General features: G+C 35.6%; 4 protein-coding genes across 6 annotated transcripts; 3 read left to right on the forward strand and 1 right to left on the reverse strand.

Moving 5' to 3' along the window:
• Positions 1-669: 669 nt before the first annotated feature.
• LOC108461516 (rhodanese-like domain-containing protein 6) lies at positions 670-4,293 on the forward strand. Its single transcript, XM_017761379.2, has 9 exons — positions 670-955; positions 1,058-1,219; positions 1,393-1,498; positions 1,632-1,830; positions 2,105-2,186; positions 2,367-2,449; positions 2,614-2,746; positions 2,873-3,038; positions 3,400-4,293. The coding sequence occupies exons 1-9, from the start codon at positions 806-808 to the stop codon at positions 4,140-4,142; spliced, it is 1,824 nt and encodes a 607-aa protein (XP_017616868.1). The 5' UTR covers positions 670-805; the 3' UTR covers positions 4,143-4,293.
• A 133-nt stretch (positions 4,294-4,426) lies between these two features.
• Positions 4,427-11,991, forward strand: LOC108461148 (intermediate cleaving peptidase 55, mitochondrial). Of its 3 annotated transcripts, none has more exons than XM_053024654.1 (14): positions 4,427-5,042; positions 5,550-5,624; positions 5,860-6,123; positions 6,409-6,501; positions 6,635-6,841; positions 7,120-7,223; positions 7,369-7,435; positions 7,558-7,665; positions 7,944-8,036; positions 8,658-8,748; positions 8,891-8,961; positions 9,211-9,266; positions 9,862-9,922; positions 10,405-11,991. In XM_053024654.1, exons 1-14 carry the CDS (start codon positions 4,929-4,931, stop codon positions 10,498-10,500), a joined length of 1,500 nt encoding a protein of 499 aa, XP_052880614.1. In that variant the 5' UTR covers positions 4,427-4,928; the 3' UTR covers positions 10,501-11,991. The 3 variants fall into 3 exon arrangements, with proteins under 3 accessions (XP_052880614.1, XP_017616360.1, XP_017616359.1); XM_017760871.2 differs by having other exon boundaries at positions 4,427-4,976; positions 5,715-6,123; XM_017760870.2 differs by having other exon boundaries at positions 4,427-4,976.
• LOC108461311 (uncharacterized) lies at positions 11,433-12,531 on the forward strand. Its single transcript, XM_017761117.2, has one exon. The coding sequence runs from the start codon at positions 11,788-11,790 to the stop codon at positions 12,238-12,240; it is 453 nt and encodes a 150-aa protein (XP_017616606.1). The 5' UTR covers positions 11,433-11,787; the 3' UTR covers positions 12,241-12,531.
• On the reverse strand, positions 12,320-15,924 carry LOC108462208 (alkaline/neutral invertase A, mitochondrial-like). Its single transcript, XM_017762185.2, has 6 exons — positions 15,050-15,924; positions 14,289-14,448; positions 14,004-14,215; positions 13,431-13,924; positions 13,293-13,341; positions 12,320-13,198 (listed from the first exon to the last, which is right to left on the reverse strand). The coding sequence occupies exons 1-6, from the start codon at positions 15,710-15,712 to the stop codon at positions 12,872-12,874; spliced, it is 1,905 nt and encodes a 634-aa protein (XP_017617674.2). The 5' UTR covers positions 15,713-15,924; the 3' UTR covers positions 12,320-12,871.
• Between the last annotated feature and the right edge of the window lie 837 nt (positions 15,925-16,761).

Raw genomic sequence — 16,761 nt, forward strand, 5'->3', positions numbered from 1 at the left:
ATATTTTAATTTTATTTTAATAATAAATATTTATTACAATTATAAATATATTAATAGTAAATATTTTGTAGTATAAAGGTTAAAATATGCCATAAATCCATTTACTCTTCACAAATTTTGAATTTAGTCCTCTACGTTTTTATTTGAAAATCAAGCATAATGGATAACATTGTTCAATTTTTTCATCAATTTTGTTGATGTCACATTTTAAACAAAAAAATACCCACTTAGTAGTAATGTAATTAAAAAATGACGTTATAATTAATATGAATTTAATAAAATATTTTTAATAGTACTAACAACTAAACTTGAATTTTGATATCTAAAAGTATATGGACTAAATTTCAAATTTATGAAGAGTACAAAACTTATGACATATTCTAGTTTAATAATTGATTAATATTATATATTTAATTTGATGTATTTATTTATAAATAAATCATTACAATATATGAAAAAATATAAAATATAAAATTATAGATATAAAATAAATTCTTTTAAACAATAAAATAAATAAGAATATTTCAAATGAATATTTGTTTAATTAAAAACAATTTTAAGAAATTTTTTAAAAAGTCTATCAAATAATAAAAAATATTTTAGACAAATTATTCAAATAACAAAAATATTTACTTTTATTTTTTAGAAATTATATTTTCGGAAAAACATAACCATTTTTGAATGCTGAGAATAAAAAAGCGCACAACAGTGCGTAGGCAAAGATTAAGGGCGGGGTCTTGTGTATTTAGGATTTAGGGCTCAAAGTCCAAACGGAAACTCCCACATTACTCTGAAACTGAAGGAAATGTCAAAGGATGAATTTGGAGTGCTTCTGTATTACAAATTCGCCTCCATCCCTGATCTCAATTCTCTCTTCTCCTTCTACCACTCCAATTGCAACTGTCTGGGTCTTCTCGGCCGAGTCCGTCTCTCTCCTAATGGCGTCAATGTCACCGTAACCTCTGCCTGCCCATTTCCAATCTTTTTCTCTCTACACTTGCATTCCTTCTACTCTAAGGATGATTCGGTCTTTTTTCTTCTTCTTCTTAATAAGCAGGTTGGTGGTTTGCTGTTGGCATTGGAAAAACACATAGAAGCCGTGAAGTCCAATAGTTTGTTCCAAGGAACTGACTTCAAGGTTGCTTCTTCGCATCATCCTTTGAACGACAAGGTTGCTGTTGAGTGTGGCTTTACATCTCTTTCCATTCGTGTTGTCAAGGTTTGTTCAACCTTTCAGGACCTGTTTTATTATCATTTTCAGGTGCTAAACTTGTATTGTAACTTTTGTCCTTCACTTGCTTCTATAGACTTTGTACTGTTATCATCCCAAACTTGCACGTTCTATCTTGATTTTTCCTGCGAGTGTAATATTTTTGTTGTATCTGTTCTTAGGAATTGGTTACTTTTAGTTCTTATCCCCTTTTAAATCCACCGGAGGTTTCTAATGCTGGGAGGCATCTCTCTGCTGCCGAGTTCCATTCTGTTCTTCAAAGTGCTGGTATGGACTTTGGTCTATCCCTTCTAATGGCTTATTAGTTACATTTTTCTACTTAATCATATATGTTTCATGTTGGCTAATGGTTGTGATTTCTAATTATGTGTTTATTGATGGTAATTTTTGTGCTTCTCAGGGCAACTTATGAAGAATGGAAGTCCTACCGATGATAAGCAGCTGGTTCTATTGGATGCAAGAAATTTATATGAGACGAGAATAGGCAAGTTTCATGCTCCTAGTGTGGAAACACTAGATCCAGGTATCAGGCAGTACAGTGATCTGCCCTCTTGGATAGATGATAATTCGGAACAGTTGCGAGGAAAACATGTACTCATGTAAGTATTCTAAATCCAGATAATGTTCTGTCGATGTTTATTCCAGTTCTTTCATGCCTGTAAATCATTGTCTCTGGATTCATATTTTATCAAGCAACTCTTCACTTGCAATTTTATATCCCTTTATTGTTAAATGATATTCTTTTTGGTTGAAGGTCTGATTAAAGAATGTTGCAACTATTCACCCTCTCTGAATGATAGAAACTGAGCTTATGCTAATTATGTTCATCTTCTACCATTTTGAGTATCCTGTGTTAACAGATTTCTGTTACAGGTATTGCACTGGAGGAATCCGTTGTGAGATGGCATCAGCTTATATTAGGTCAAAAGGTGCTGGGTTTGAGAATGTCTTTCAGGTCAGCTTCTGAAACCAAATAGAAAATCATGTCACCAGCTTCAGTTTCTTGTTTATCTATGGAATAATTTATAAGTTTGATGTGTATTTATTCGGATAATACCACCCAAAGCAAGTAAGCTCAACCCTTCATATGATGAGGGCAATGGTGATAGTCTTGGCTTTATTGGCTTTATTGCAGTTATATGGGGGAATACAACGCTATTTGGAACAATTTCCTGATGGTGGTTTCTTCAGAGGAAAGAACTTTGTTTTCGATCACCGGTATGCTTTCGTAGTTTGTCAACATGTTGTTGTTAAAACTTTATTGATATCGTATTTGTTGATCACTTTAGGATGGTAATAGAAATTGCATACTAGCATAATAGTTCAATTCATGAATTGTGAAGCTGATGTTTTTTCCTTATATCTCTTTGTATTGCTGGTAGGATTTCAGTTGGGAGTTCAGATACTAGTATTATGGGTGCCTGCCTCATTTGTGGCTCCTCTTACGACAATTATTCTTCACGCTGCCGCTGCACTCACTGCAGAATACTTGTCTTGATCTGTGATAGTTGTCAGGTATGTTCTACAATTATCTCTTGAGCCATCTTTTTTAACAAGATTCTGTTTATGCTTCTTCTGGTACACCTTTTATTTTCTATATTCATCATTGGTGTTTCTGAACTTTGTCAATTTGGGTGGCAGATAAAGAGTGATGCATATGTTTGTGAGTTGTGCCTGAAACATGGTATGGATTTTGGATCCATTCCATCTGTGGAAGATGGTGAGCTTGCAACAGTATTGGACAAAAATGATCTGAAAACTGTTTGTTCAGATTCCAAAATCTCATCTCACCTGCCTTCAAGAAATGGTAAGGTCTGTAATCTCTTATATAAGAGTAAATCTTAGGTTAAGCAAGAAATGTTAAGTAATTAACTGATTAGTTTAATTGGTGTTGGGGATACTCTACACTTTTTTTCTATTATTGTTAAATCTCGTCTATGATATGCCACTTTTAGCATCTATTTACAAAAGCATACATATTGTTTATTGCAAATAGATTTGCAACTTATGTGTAAAACTCATTTGCTAGGGGATTTATCTTGAAACCTGCATTTTTAATACTGAATACTAGATAACCTTGATATCCTGAGTGGTTTAAAGTTGAGTGTAAAAATTGATATGGATTTTGTTTTTGCTGGTCCTAAAATTGTTATAACTTCTGTTCTTAGGCAATGCAGCTCCAAGGAAATTAAGAATTTTATGCTTGCATGGTTTTCGGCAAAATGCCTCCTGTTTTAAAGGAAGAAGCGCGTCACTAGCCAAGAAACTTAAAAGCATTGCTGAACTTGTTTTTATTGATGCACCCCATGAGTTGCCATTCATTTACCAGTCTTGTACAGAAGCAAAAAATAGTTGTGCTCCACCTACTGGACAACATGCTCCTCCACCTGAGAACTGCAAAAGGAAGTATGCATGGTTGGTTGCATCTGATTTTGGTGGGAAGGTTGAAGCTGATTGGAAAATAGCAAATCAGCCATTCGACCCTCTTCAGTACCAGGGACAAACTGATGGCTTTGATGTATCACTAGCCTATTTGAAAAAAATGTTCTCCGAGCAAGGACCCTTTGATGGGATTTTGGGATTTTCACAAGGAGCAGCAATGGCTGCTTTACTTTGTGCACAAGGAGACAAGCTAAAGGCTGAAATTGATCTCAGATTTGTGATATTGTGCTCTGGATTTGCTCTCCCATTGGCAGATTTCTGGCAAAAGCCCATTAATTGCCCATCACTTCATATATTTGGTAGTGATCCCCGCAAGGACAGACAGATAACAAGCCATACCAGCAGATACCTGGCATCAAGATTTGAAGATGGTTGCTCTGTTATTATTGAACATGAATTTGGTCACATCATTCCAACTCGGTCTCCATACATGGACAATATAAAGGACTTTCTTCGACGTTTTCTCTGATGTATTAGATATGTATTTGACTAGTTTTTTTATTCTTCATTTCTCTGTTTAGAAATGAGGTCTGACACTGGAACTGAAGAGATTTAGTCTTTCAAAATGAGCTAATTGTCCCATGTGCATGCTAATCAGCTAGTTAATTTTCTGTCAGAAACTTTAGCCATTCTTAATGATGCAATAGTCCATTGTTATGGATTAATACATGGTTCCCGGAATCAAAACTGTACCCATAGTAATCGTTGGGTTGAACCGGTTTGAGTGAAGCACTTGGAATTAATTGAACCTAAACAAAAATCCAATTGAATTGGTTTTATAATTTAAAAGATTTATGAATTTATAATAATTTATTTAATTAAAATTAGAGTTGATTGTAGCATAGATCTGATTTTTCAAACCAAGGATTAATATGAGCATTACTCTATTGCATGCGGATCTATATTGTTTGGATCACACTATCAATTCAACAGAATTTTTTAAAAAATTTATAATATTTTAATGGGACTAAGTTGAATCGATCCAACCACCTAATTGGTGTCAACCACAGGTTGGATTTAAAAAACATAGATGATGAACTCCTAAACCCTAAACTAGTCCGGGAACAGTGTTAGTAAGTGTGGGGGATTGGGAATGCTTTTCAAGGAATAAACCCTAAACTGAAACTAACTTTTGATTCCCAAAAGGCTCCAACACAAACTCTTTGAACCAATTATCTATAGTCTGAATTCTGAACTACACTGGAAGGAACGCATAGCTGTTAACCCAGCTGAGGAAGCAAACAGGAAAGGAACAATGAAGATTTTGAGTAGGAAACTGCTGCACCAATTATCCTTCAAACAAGTATCTTTCTTTTTCCTCCTTTACCAACTAACTCATGGTTTTATGCTTATTGGAATGAATTATCAAGTGGGTACTTTTCAAATGCTTGGTGCTCAGCATTTTTGCTTCAATTAAACATCTTTCTATTATCTTCCTTCTTTTGGGACATTAGTATATGATTGCTAATTGAATTTTCAAGTTGGTTGTGAATTTTGAGGACTTTGCTTTACGATCTTCGCATCTTAACGATGCTTATGTTTATTAAATTTGCTTTTATTTGTTTATTTATTTTCATAATTATTTACAACGTTTTGATTTATGAACGGGTTATTATACTTCCACCTTCTATCTACATGACAAGTTTTCTAGCACGAAGATTTTACTATCTTTTCCTCCTTGTTCTTTTTCTTTGAATGAAGACCGAAGGGTACTACCTTTATTTATTGAGTTCGTACTATCACGTGTTTAATCAGAGATGTAGAGTACTTACTAATTGTTGCTGGAAAACTATGACTGATTCTTTTTTGTTGTTGCTCAATCTAAGAGTGATTGTTCTACGACTGTTAATATCATTTTAAAAAACTTACTTGATAGGCTATCCGTCGCTGTACATATTCTACTGGGAAAGTCTCAGATTTTGGACAACCTACTTCAGCATCTCATCCTCAGGTGTGCTTCTTAACATGTCCTCATCACTCTGATGTTAGGAAACATGGTAGAGATTTGAGAATTCTGATGGTTTTGCTTTTGTATGATTAGTCTGCAAATAATACAAGGCTTTGATGGGTAAAATGGCAATTTGATGCTGTCAGCTTCCTGGACAAAGAGAAGAAGGTTTTAAGTATGCTTTAAGTTTAGTTTGGTTCTTGTTCTAAGGCATTTTTTCTTCATGTTTACCTCTCAGTTAATGAAGGAAGGGGAGATTACACCTGGTATAGCTACCAAAGAATACATCTCTAGACGGAAAAGATTGTTGGAACTTCTTCCTGAAAATAGCTTGGCCATCATTGCTGCTGCCCCTGTAAAGATGATGACTGATGTTGTGCCTTATACATTTCGACAAGATGCTGATTACTTGTATCTTACTGGTTGCCAGCAACCTGGTGGGGTGGCAGTATTAAGTCATGAGTGTGGTTTATGCATGTTCATGCCAGAACCAAAACCTCATGTATGTTGATGTTGTGTAACTGAATATTTTGATACTAAATGCTTTTGTTGTCTAATTTTGCAGTAAGAAGGCTTTAGTTTTTTCTTTTCATTTTTAATTATAAGATGGATGGTTCATTTGGACTTTTCCGTTGGGCATGGAGTAGGTTGACTTGTAAACATCAAGTTATTTCTAATTCTTTAGTATTTCAGTAAGGCTGAAATGATCTAGTTTCTTCTTGTTCTTTTGTTATGCATGACATGTTTTAAGTTCATTCAAAATTTTATGAAGTTATGGTTTATGTAGGATGTTGTTTGGCAAGGACAAATAGCAGGAGTTGATGCAGCACTAGAGATGTTCAAAGCTGAAGAAGCTTATCCAGTGAGCAAATTAGATAAGGTGATATGATAATCCGTTGTAGATATGATAGTTCAAATGTCTTGCTTTATCATATATGATATGATAAGGAAAGTAACTTCTTTGTTTCTCCTTCTATTTCTTTCTTAAATACTTTTAAAATAATGCCTGGCAGATCCTTCCAAATATGATAAAAAGATCTTCCAAATTGTTCCACAACAAGCTGACGGCTACACCGACCTACACAGATTTGGAAACCTTTCAAAATGCAGCTCATGTTGGGAAAGTGAGTGACCTTTCTATTTTCACCCATGAGCTACGATGGGTAAAATCTCCTTCTGAACTTAAGTTAATGAAAGAATCCGCAGCAATTGCTTGTCAGGTACTTTCTTGTCCAACCCTGTTGGTCCCTCTTGACCTGAATTTTGTATAATGTGATTAATGTCTGATGCACGTCTATTTTACATTACTTGGTTTCGGCTATCAAGCTTTTTTAGGTTAGAAATATCCTAGTATCAGGTGGTAAATCAACATTATTTTATGGTATTACTGAGATTGCACTTAAAATAGATGCCCCTTCTGTTATGGAATATTTTGTGTCTGGAGAAGGTAATTACCTGTCTGGTATTCATATTTAACATATAGCTTGCTCTTGGACAGGCTCTTTTGCAGACAATGTTGCATTCCAAAACATATCCTCATGAGGGCATGCTATCAGCTAAGGTTGAATATGAATGCAGAATGAGAGGTGCTCAGAGAATGGCGTAAGCTTTTGCCTTTATAAAAGACTTGAAAGCATGCCCTTTTTTAATGCCAAATATGTTTGGTGTAGCAACAAATATCATTAGTATCATTGTGAACTTATCTACCAAATAGTTTTAACTCATTAGTCTCATTGCCCTTCACCAGATTTAACCCTGTGGTTGGTGGTGGGCCTAATGCTAGTGTTATACATTATTCTCGAAATGATCAGAAAGTAAGTTTAATTATTGTGAGATGTTATTTTGTTTTTAAGTCACCAACCAAGTGCAAATAAGATTTTATGTGTGTTTGTGAGGATGATCAATTTTAAGATTTGACTTGTTGTTTGTCTTTTAGATCAAAGATGGGGATCTAGTTTTGATGGATGTTGGATGTGAGCTGCATGGTTATTGCAGTGATCTTACTCGTACATGGCCACCCTGTGGAAGCTTTTCTTCTATACAAGTATGCTTTTGTATGATCGATTTGTTTCACTTGAATTTGTATCCTTCGCATACAGAAATCTAGTATTGAAACTGTTCTCTGGAGGTATTTTCTTTTTAATTGGTGTGATGGGTTTGAAATGTGCAGCATGTCTTTATCTATTAGATACTATTTATTAACGTCTTATAGATGATTTCTTAAGTAATTCTGGGATAAATACATGCACGTTGAAGTTTCTTATTTTACTTGCCATATGACCCGAGCAGAGAGGCTTATAGCTATGGGTTTCAATTTTTCAGGAGGAGCTTTATGATCTCATACTACAAACAAACAAGGAATGTATAAGGCTTTGCAGACCTGGTGCTAGCATCCGTCAAATACACAACTATTCGGTATGGTTTAATAACTCAAAATCATAGTTTTTCAAATTCTCTTGCATTTTACTTTTTTCATTATCCATCTGTCATTTTTTTGGGTGCTGATGTTTCTCCACAAGAATGGATAATATACTGGTTCTTTCAGAAATGATGAGCAATCTACCTCCCAAAGTTTAGAAAGAAATGTTCATTTCTTATGAGCACATCTTAACTATATATGCAATTTAAAATAAAATAATCAATTTATAAAAGGAATTTAGTATGCACATACACCCATGTAGCTAGTTTTCATCCTTATAATTGTTAGGTTTCTTGTTAGGTAATTTGTTAAAGTTCACGATAGCTATAATCTATTCTGAATAAGAACAAGTCACATATTTACCTTATGGTACTTTATCCATATTGTTTCCAATTTTTTCTTTTGTAAGCTTTCAACTGAAAAATAACAATTATTACTTCTTTAATATTCATGGTGTATACTTCAGATGAGCCTTTGATCTTATTAATTGCTTGTTTGTTTGACCTTACCAGTTTTCATTTTCTTGTGGAAATATCTACCTGAAAGTTGCTTGAATTGTAAGCTGTATTGGGCTGTAATGGAATGTTTTGATCATGTAAAGTTGTGTGCTTTTATAGGTTGAATTGCTATGCAAAGGACTGAAGGAAATTGGGATTCTGAAAAGGGATGCATTTAGATTGTATCACCAATTGAACCCAACTTCTATAGGTTAGACTAAGCTTCAATTGGCAAGCGTTTTACTAAACCTTACCTTGTTATGACATAGAAGATTTCTATATTATTATCGTTTGTATTGGTTTTAGAAATTGTGACTCAAACAATTATTATGCCTGATAAATTTTATGTCCAGGTCACTATCTAGGAATGGATGTCCATGATAGTTCCATGATCAGCTATGACTGTCCTTTGAAGCCAGGAGTAGTAAGTTATCTCTTTCAGTGAAGCCCTTTTCAATGTTTTCAACCAACTTCACGTTTTGCACTAGCTGGGAGTAGCAAGTTTTAGATATTAGAGTTTTCTGTTCTTACATGCTATATGCTGGAATATCATTTTTTGCACTTTCAATAAATGACACAGTATGCAATAGGAGTAATTGTTTCCTTGGTGTTTGCGTTGGTAATATCGGTATTATCTTCTAGAATGTTGATGTGAATTTACTGCCCATTGCAGGTTATAACCATTGAGCCTGGAATCTATGTCCCTTCTAGTTTTGATGGTTCAGAGAGGTATTTATGGAATTCCTAAATAAAAGTACATTTTTAAATTCAAAACCTAACCTGAAGCTTCCTACCAACCATGCCTTTGATGTCACATGCTATGCTTAATTATATGATCATGGCAACCCATAGTTTGAAAAATCACTCATGAAAAATTCTATTACGGTGCACTACCTGATTAATGATCATTTCTTTTGACATATACATCTTATGTGGTGGTTATGTCATTGGTTGAACTGCCATAAGCAAGATGAATCTACGGCTTTTTGAGTGCATATACTTAATGTGGTTTTTGTTGACTGTCTTATGAATCTAACACTTCACATTTGACTGAGATGTCAGTAGATGATAAACATTTCGTTACTTTGTTTAAGAAGCTTTCATTTACAACTTGGAAAGAATAAGTTTTGGGTTTTATATATTTTTATGAATTTTTTCTACCAGAATAAAATATATTTGTATATACAAGGACATCTGATTGGAAATGTCCGTGTCTTTGCATTCAAAGTCATTGTCATGGTAAAGAGTCCTTGCTAAGATTGTCATACGTAGAGTAAAAGGATCAGACACTTGTTGAAAGTTGCTTAATGAGGACGTATTGCAGGTACCAAGGCACAGGCATAAGGATTGAGGATGAAGTTTTGATTACAGAGACCGGTTGTGAGGTAAAAACTCATGTATCAATACTATATAAAATGTGGTGGTTTTATCTTTCGTGGGACTTTCTGCTGATAATAATCACTCGAAGATGATTATTGTTAGTTTTGCCATTTCATTCTTAAGGGTAATTTTGTCTTTGATGTGACTTGTTGCTGATATTAATCACTCGAAGGTGGCTTTCGATACAATTTCTTTTTTTGTTCTTAAGGATATCTTCCTATTTGATGCTTACATATTCAGTAAAACATTATACATAAACCAATTTAAAGTGGTTGGAGAAAAAAGAGCAGAATCTTATCTAATGAAAGCTTAATCTTTCAAGCTTCCCAGGGGAAGGGGGGAGGGGGATTTTACCAGAGGTTAATATCGATATGAAGTTTTTTTTTTTTTCTCATGGTTAGCCTAGTTATAACTAAAGTGTCACAATCATTATTACATTAGTAGCTTGCATTCAGTAATCCTTCTGATTGTTTGAAATTTGAAACAGGTCCTCACTGGATCAATGCCGAAAGAGATCAAACACATTGAATCCTTGCTAAACAATTACAGTTATACAAAGGGTATGGAGGCCGCAACAGTATAAAAGCTGCAACCAGTTGATTCTTCCTTGAAAATTGTTGGGCACAGATCACCACCTGTCAGAAAAGGAGATCATTTCTAAGCCTGTGTATATTTTGAACCCGAGACACAATATCGTTTTGCATATTATTCCAGTTTTCCTGCAGAACTGGCCGGTCATGCGTGCATCTATTTATACCCAAACTCTTGTCAATGAGAGTGCTCCATGTTCTCCATTTTGTGCTCAATATTTCCAGTAAACAAGGGCTATCAGCCAATTCTTTTCACCTTTGATCTGCAACTTTGTCAACATCTACTAATGGTTTTATATCGACGGTCAATGAAATTACCTGTATTCATGGGAAATAGATCCCTCTTTTGAATAATACTAGCTTTCAAAGGTTAAGCTCTTCATTTACTTAGCATAGTTCCGGCTCTGGGTGAGGAGAATGATGACACTACTACAAAGTTGTATTACTGTGATCATCAATGACCTGCTTGTACAAAGCTAAGACACAACTTTCCCCGTGGCAGAGCAAAATATTAGGGATTGCTGCTTCCACCATTTGAGTAAATTCTTTGTATGATAATGTTTTTCACCTGCTGCTGTGCTTTGGGATGGTGAAATGATGATACAAGGACGTACAGGCTGATCATGTCATTTTCAATTTTCTTTGTTTTAATATCAACAAACGAAGTGGGTAAAATATGTATTAGCAGTGAAAGTTTACTGAATGGGGTAAATGTTTGGTCTTTAGGAGCTCCCACAAGTTTTTATGGTTCATGGTTCATGTTTATGACGCGATATGTTACTTAAAAAACTGGAATCCCCATCCCACGTAATTCACACTTGGCGTATTTCCTTGACAAAAATCCTTTTTTATCCTCCTAATTTCTGCAGGAAGTTTCCATGTGTATCTTATATTTTCATTAATACCTAAGAAAGCTACTAGCTACGCAGAATCTAATGCCCCTTTCTGTTCACCTAAATTACTCTCGGCTGTACCAGTTAGTTCACCTAAGCACTGCCACCTAAACCAGCAATAAGCAGCAGTCTGCCAGAATGGACCAGCCGTTATTTATGGCTTTACCCCAAAGCCCAGCCTTAATTTGAACAGGTCATTTTGGAGGCCATGCATGCCTGCCACTTGCCATAATGGCATTATCGAAATATTCTCCTACCACAAGGGTGGATAAATAGCTTGACAACTATATCAACGCCCATCGTCTTTTGCCCCTTACTCAGCCATTAAGCATCTTCTCTAACAAGACAAGTATACACCAGTTTCAGGTTACAGAGAGGAGAAAAAAGATGTCTTTGGTGACAGAAGAGATCAAAGCCAGTGCTTCAGAAGTATACCATGGAGATGAGATCTGTCAAGTGAAATCCAAGTCTTTGCTGGAGGAGATGGGCATGCCCAGAGGGCTTTTGCCCTTGAAAGACATTGAAGAATGTGGATATGTGAAGGAGACAGGGTTCGTGTGGCTTAAACAGAAGAAGAGCATAACCCACAAGTTTGAAAAGATTGGGAAGCCTGTTTCGTATGCAACTGAAGTCACTGCAGTGATTGAGAAAAACAGGATAAAGAAGCTGAATGGGGTTAAGAGCAAGGAGCTTTTGATTTGGGTCACACTGAGTGATATCTATGTTGATGATCCAGCCACTGGCAAAATCACTTTCAAGACCCCTGCTGGGCTGTCCAGATCTTACCCTGTATCTGCTTTTGAGATTGAAGGCGAGGAATCATCCAAGGAGAAGAACTAGGACAAGGTGTCCCAATTTCCATTAGGAGAAGAACCCTTCATCTCTGGGTTAATTTAATATTCATGGTTTTGGATTGCTGTCATTTCCTGTTGAGTGTCTTTAACTAGTAGCATTACTTCTAGTAATCAATCAATATATAACAATTAAAAAAAAGAGGTGTTTACAGTTTCAATCTCGGAAAACTTGTTGCATTGCATGTTAGTACTACAACATATGCATTGTTGCTTCAACCTATTGGAAGCAACCCAAATTATTTTTAACTTAAAAATATGCTATTGTCTTGTTTGCCTATGTTTATTCGTTCTTTACTTTTTCAATTCTCATTTATTCTTTATCGGTCAAAGAGAATATATATATACACGTAAAAAAAGGCATTGGGGTTAAAGAGAATATATATATTATATTATATTGTTCTCTTTTGATCCTATTCCCACTTTCAATACCAATCAACTTGGAAGACTACTTGGAAAAATTACATATATGGCTATTTCTAGGCTACACCAGCTTGTAAGTTGTAACACAAATTTCATATTTGTATGATGAACTTCCAAGATGAATGTTGCTTATCAATCTCTTAAATTACTCTACTCTAAACTCGTGGCTGTGCTGGTGTTCCGTTAAAAATATTATACTACACAAGTATCTGAGATTTAGCAACATCACGACTACATATTTTGCGGCCACCTTTAGTAAGAGCACAAACACAGTTCTCAAGAAGCTCGTTGTCCTCCTCCCAGAATAACAAGGAAGCCATGTCTGGTTTCTCCAACATCATTCTAGAGGTCAAAAAACCAGCAATAGCCCATGTTTGATAAATTCGAGATTGTTTTCCAACAAACTTCCCACTTGGGGTGTCATAATATTCAGGCCAACGGTCAACTGAAAGCTTCTTCTCTGCCAAACCAACTGCTTTCTGTGCTAGTTCTATTTTGCCCATCTTGATGCATGCCAATGTGAACTAACGCAGTAATTTAAAGATTTAGAGCCTGCCACTATAATTCGAGTCTTCAAACAAAGCCTATCAGACAACAAAACTAGATAATTAAGTTTACCTGCCAAAGAAGTGCTGGCCATGATCCACCGTTGTGAAAGGACCAAGGTCTGCACAAGTCCATTAAGCACACTAGTGTCAGTAGGTATACATGCATGCATATATAGAGACTGGTCATAAAGGTAGACAAGGTACTGACGTGTTCTTTGGGTCACTGCCAGTAACTATGCGCCACTCCTCGTTCTCTAATGCAGGATAGCATATCTTGAGAGGCATATGTCCCACGATATCATCCCATTTAGCTTCGATTAATTTGAGAATAGCTTCATTTTGTTTTGGAGTGGCCAGTGATGAAATAAGGGACCAGAGGTTACCAAGCGTAAAGAACCTAAAATCCATGTGAGCTGGCTGTAGATTGCCAATTAGATACCCACCGTCTTCAGGTATCCAATCTATAAGCCATGGAGGAATTTGTTCAGGATAAATATTGAACTTGTTGGTAGCATCCATGGAGTACTCTTCTGTTTTATATCGGTATATCTCATTGGTTTTTTTCAGGTCCACCCAATAGTATTCTCTAATGTGAAATGATAGTGCACTGAGTCTATTGTTGATGGCTGTCATCAAATTCTTGGAACATTCATTTACTGTCAGCATCTCACGAGAGCATCGCAGAGCAGCATAAGTCAAAGCCTGTAGATCAAACATGAGGCAACAAAACATAACAAGGTCAAACAGAGAGAGTTTAAAAACTAGAAATAAGTGAACCCACTTGGATCTCAAGGGGATGACCATGAACACCCATCTTTCTGTCAATCATGCAGGATCCATCAGTGACTAACAGAGAAGGAAACATATCAAATCCATCAGCTAAACACAAGTTGAGGATCATTTTAATCCCTGTTTGAAAATCCTCTCTCTCTTGCAATGTATAGTCGCCACTGATCTTCCCATATGCCCTCAACAATATAATCCACCACAGTCCTATCAACAGCATCACCTCAATGAACTTAAGTCACTTTTAGTAAAAGGAAAACAAAGTAGCAAATAAACTAACCGGAGTCCACTGGCGCAACACGGCCAATAGCTGATCCACCAAAATCTGGATCTATCACTTCCTCAAACTTATTGTCACCAAGAGGTACAGTTCTAACCTTGAAACTTACCGGCATCAAGCCCTGTCCGGGGCTATAGCAGTCGACAGTTTTCTCCGTACTCTACATCGAACATCAAGTTTCAAATGGATAATTATGCAAGCTTGATCAGGGAAAAATAGTAAACCACATATCCATGTGTGTGGATGTGTCTCAAGCCTCTAGCATGTGCAAAAGAGGCATGAAATTATTACATAACTAACAAACTCTCAAACTTCTACAGAGATCAAAAGGAATCTAAAAGGCACAATGTACCAACTTTATGTGTGGTAATATAGCCAGGGTAACTCTCTGCTTTGCTTCGACCTAATCCCCTATCTAGGCAATCTTAAAGGTGCACTCTCACGCATTGACTTGGTGCATTCAGGATTTTACTCTTGAAGTGCTCCCCCCAAAAATTGAACCTGGATTGACCTTAAATAAACATAAAAAGAATACCAACTATCATCACTTTTTAATATGTGATTGATGGGTTGATATCCTTTCATATCTGTACAGTCTGTCTATGAATTACAAATGACATAATTGTGTGACATATAAATGGTGATTAAACATTTATTCAATGGAATGACCTAAACAAGAAAAAAAAAAAGAAAAAAAAGGGAAATGCACAACTAATGCTGCTAGAACATTATTATCCAAGATGACAAATAAGCGTATGTACCTGCAACTGCAAAGTATGGAGGAGAAAATTCCTGACAATCTCTCCTTCACCTCCAAGCAAGAAAGCCAAAGCCGAAGGCACGAAATCGCGAATGAAAACTTGGTCATAGTTCAAAGGATGCTTATCACCTGGATCATTTGAAGCCACGGTACCAACGGGGAATCCACAATACGTCACAACTGCATCTCTCAACAAACTCCATGCCTCCTTGTCAATTTCGCTCTCAAGTGATGCTCTACTGTTTCCATATTCAGCGCCAGGAACTTCTCCTCCAACAATGTTCTCGTCTTCTTGTGGCTTCGCATTGTTGCAGTTTTTCACACAAAGTCTCTCGGGATTCTTGTCGGTTTCAACCGCACTAGCTTCTACAGGGACACCATAAGGCCTTGAAACCGTACTGTGTAGGCCAAAACTTGAACTTGTTAAGCAAATCAACTTCTGTGTATTGTTGATAACGCCTTGAAAGGCTAAGAATGGAGAAGGGAAGGCGTGGAATTGAGAGTTTTGATTGAAACTGAAAGAAGCTTTGCTCTTGAAAGTAAGCTTTTGATCACAAGGGGTATTATACAAATGTCTGAACCCCACAACTGATGCGTTCCTGAGGGTTAGGACCCTTGAAGGAAGCTTCATTGTGGAATTGCAGAGGGAAACGAGGTTGTTCATATCGACAGCTGAAACTTTAACAAAGATATGGAGATAGAGAAGAGTGAAGCATGAATATTTTTTTATGTATTGTTCTTGTGTTTTGAGAGTTGAATAAGAAATGGATTGATATTTTGTGGAGGAAAAAAAGTTTTGAGGGAGAGAGATTTATGTGGTTGCTTGAGGAGGGGAAAAGAGAAGGCTGGGAACATGAATCATGTAATGTAATGCATGAATATGTTAGAAGGAAAGAGATTTATATATAGTATCATTGTAATGCTAATAGTAGGCTAATTCTCTTTCTTCTTTCTCCTTCATAACAAAAATGTCTTTTTGGATAATTTCTAACAAAAGTTTACTATTTTTTCGGTGAGTGAAAAAAAATTGATTTTATTTAGATTTCTAATAATGTAAGATTACAGGATGTGAAAAATAAAATAAAATAAAAATAAAAATAAAATAAAGAACATACAAATTTTTACGTAGAAATCCTTTCGGGAAAAAAATCATGGGTAAAGGAGAAGAAAATTCACTATGTCGAATTCGAATGATTACAAAAGGAATAGACTATGTCTATTTATAGGCTTGTAAAGTCATATTCTAGTAAGACTGAAACACCTTATTCTAACCAATATCAAATAGATGGAATTTAATACAACCTTATTCTAAAATAAAATAAAAGAATTGTAATTCTATATGGATTCTTCTTTTATTTTATTTTACCACTGTATTTTATTTAAATAAGGATTCGAGTCACTTAATTCTAACAATCTCTACCTTGACACGAATTCTCAATGAACAAGTTCTTCATCGCAATCTCTCAACGAACAAGTTCTCCACCTCTTCCATAAAACCCCTTAAGGGTTTAACTTCAACAATAAACACCAACCAAGTCTAAGCAATGCTCAAACTTGGTTATAGGAAGTGACTTGGTCATCATATCTGCAGGATTTTCATGAGTACTAATTTTGCTCACAACAATATCACCACGAGCAATAATATCACGAAAAAAATGATACCGAACATCAATGTGTTTTGTTCTCTCATGAAACATTTGATCTTTTGTAAGA

Source organism: Gossypium arboreum, chromosome 13 (genome assembly GCF_025698485.1).
Source record: "Gossypium arboreum isolate Shixiya-1 chromosome 13, ASM2569848v2, whole genome shotgun sequence".
Classification (NCBI taxonomy): domain Eukaryota; kingdom Viridiplantae; phylum Streptophyta; class Magnoliopsida; order Malvales; family Malvaceae; genus Gossypium; species Gossypium arboreum.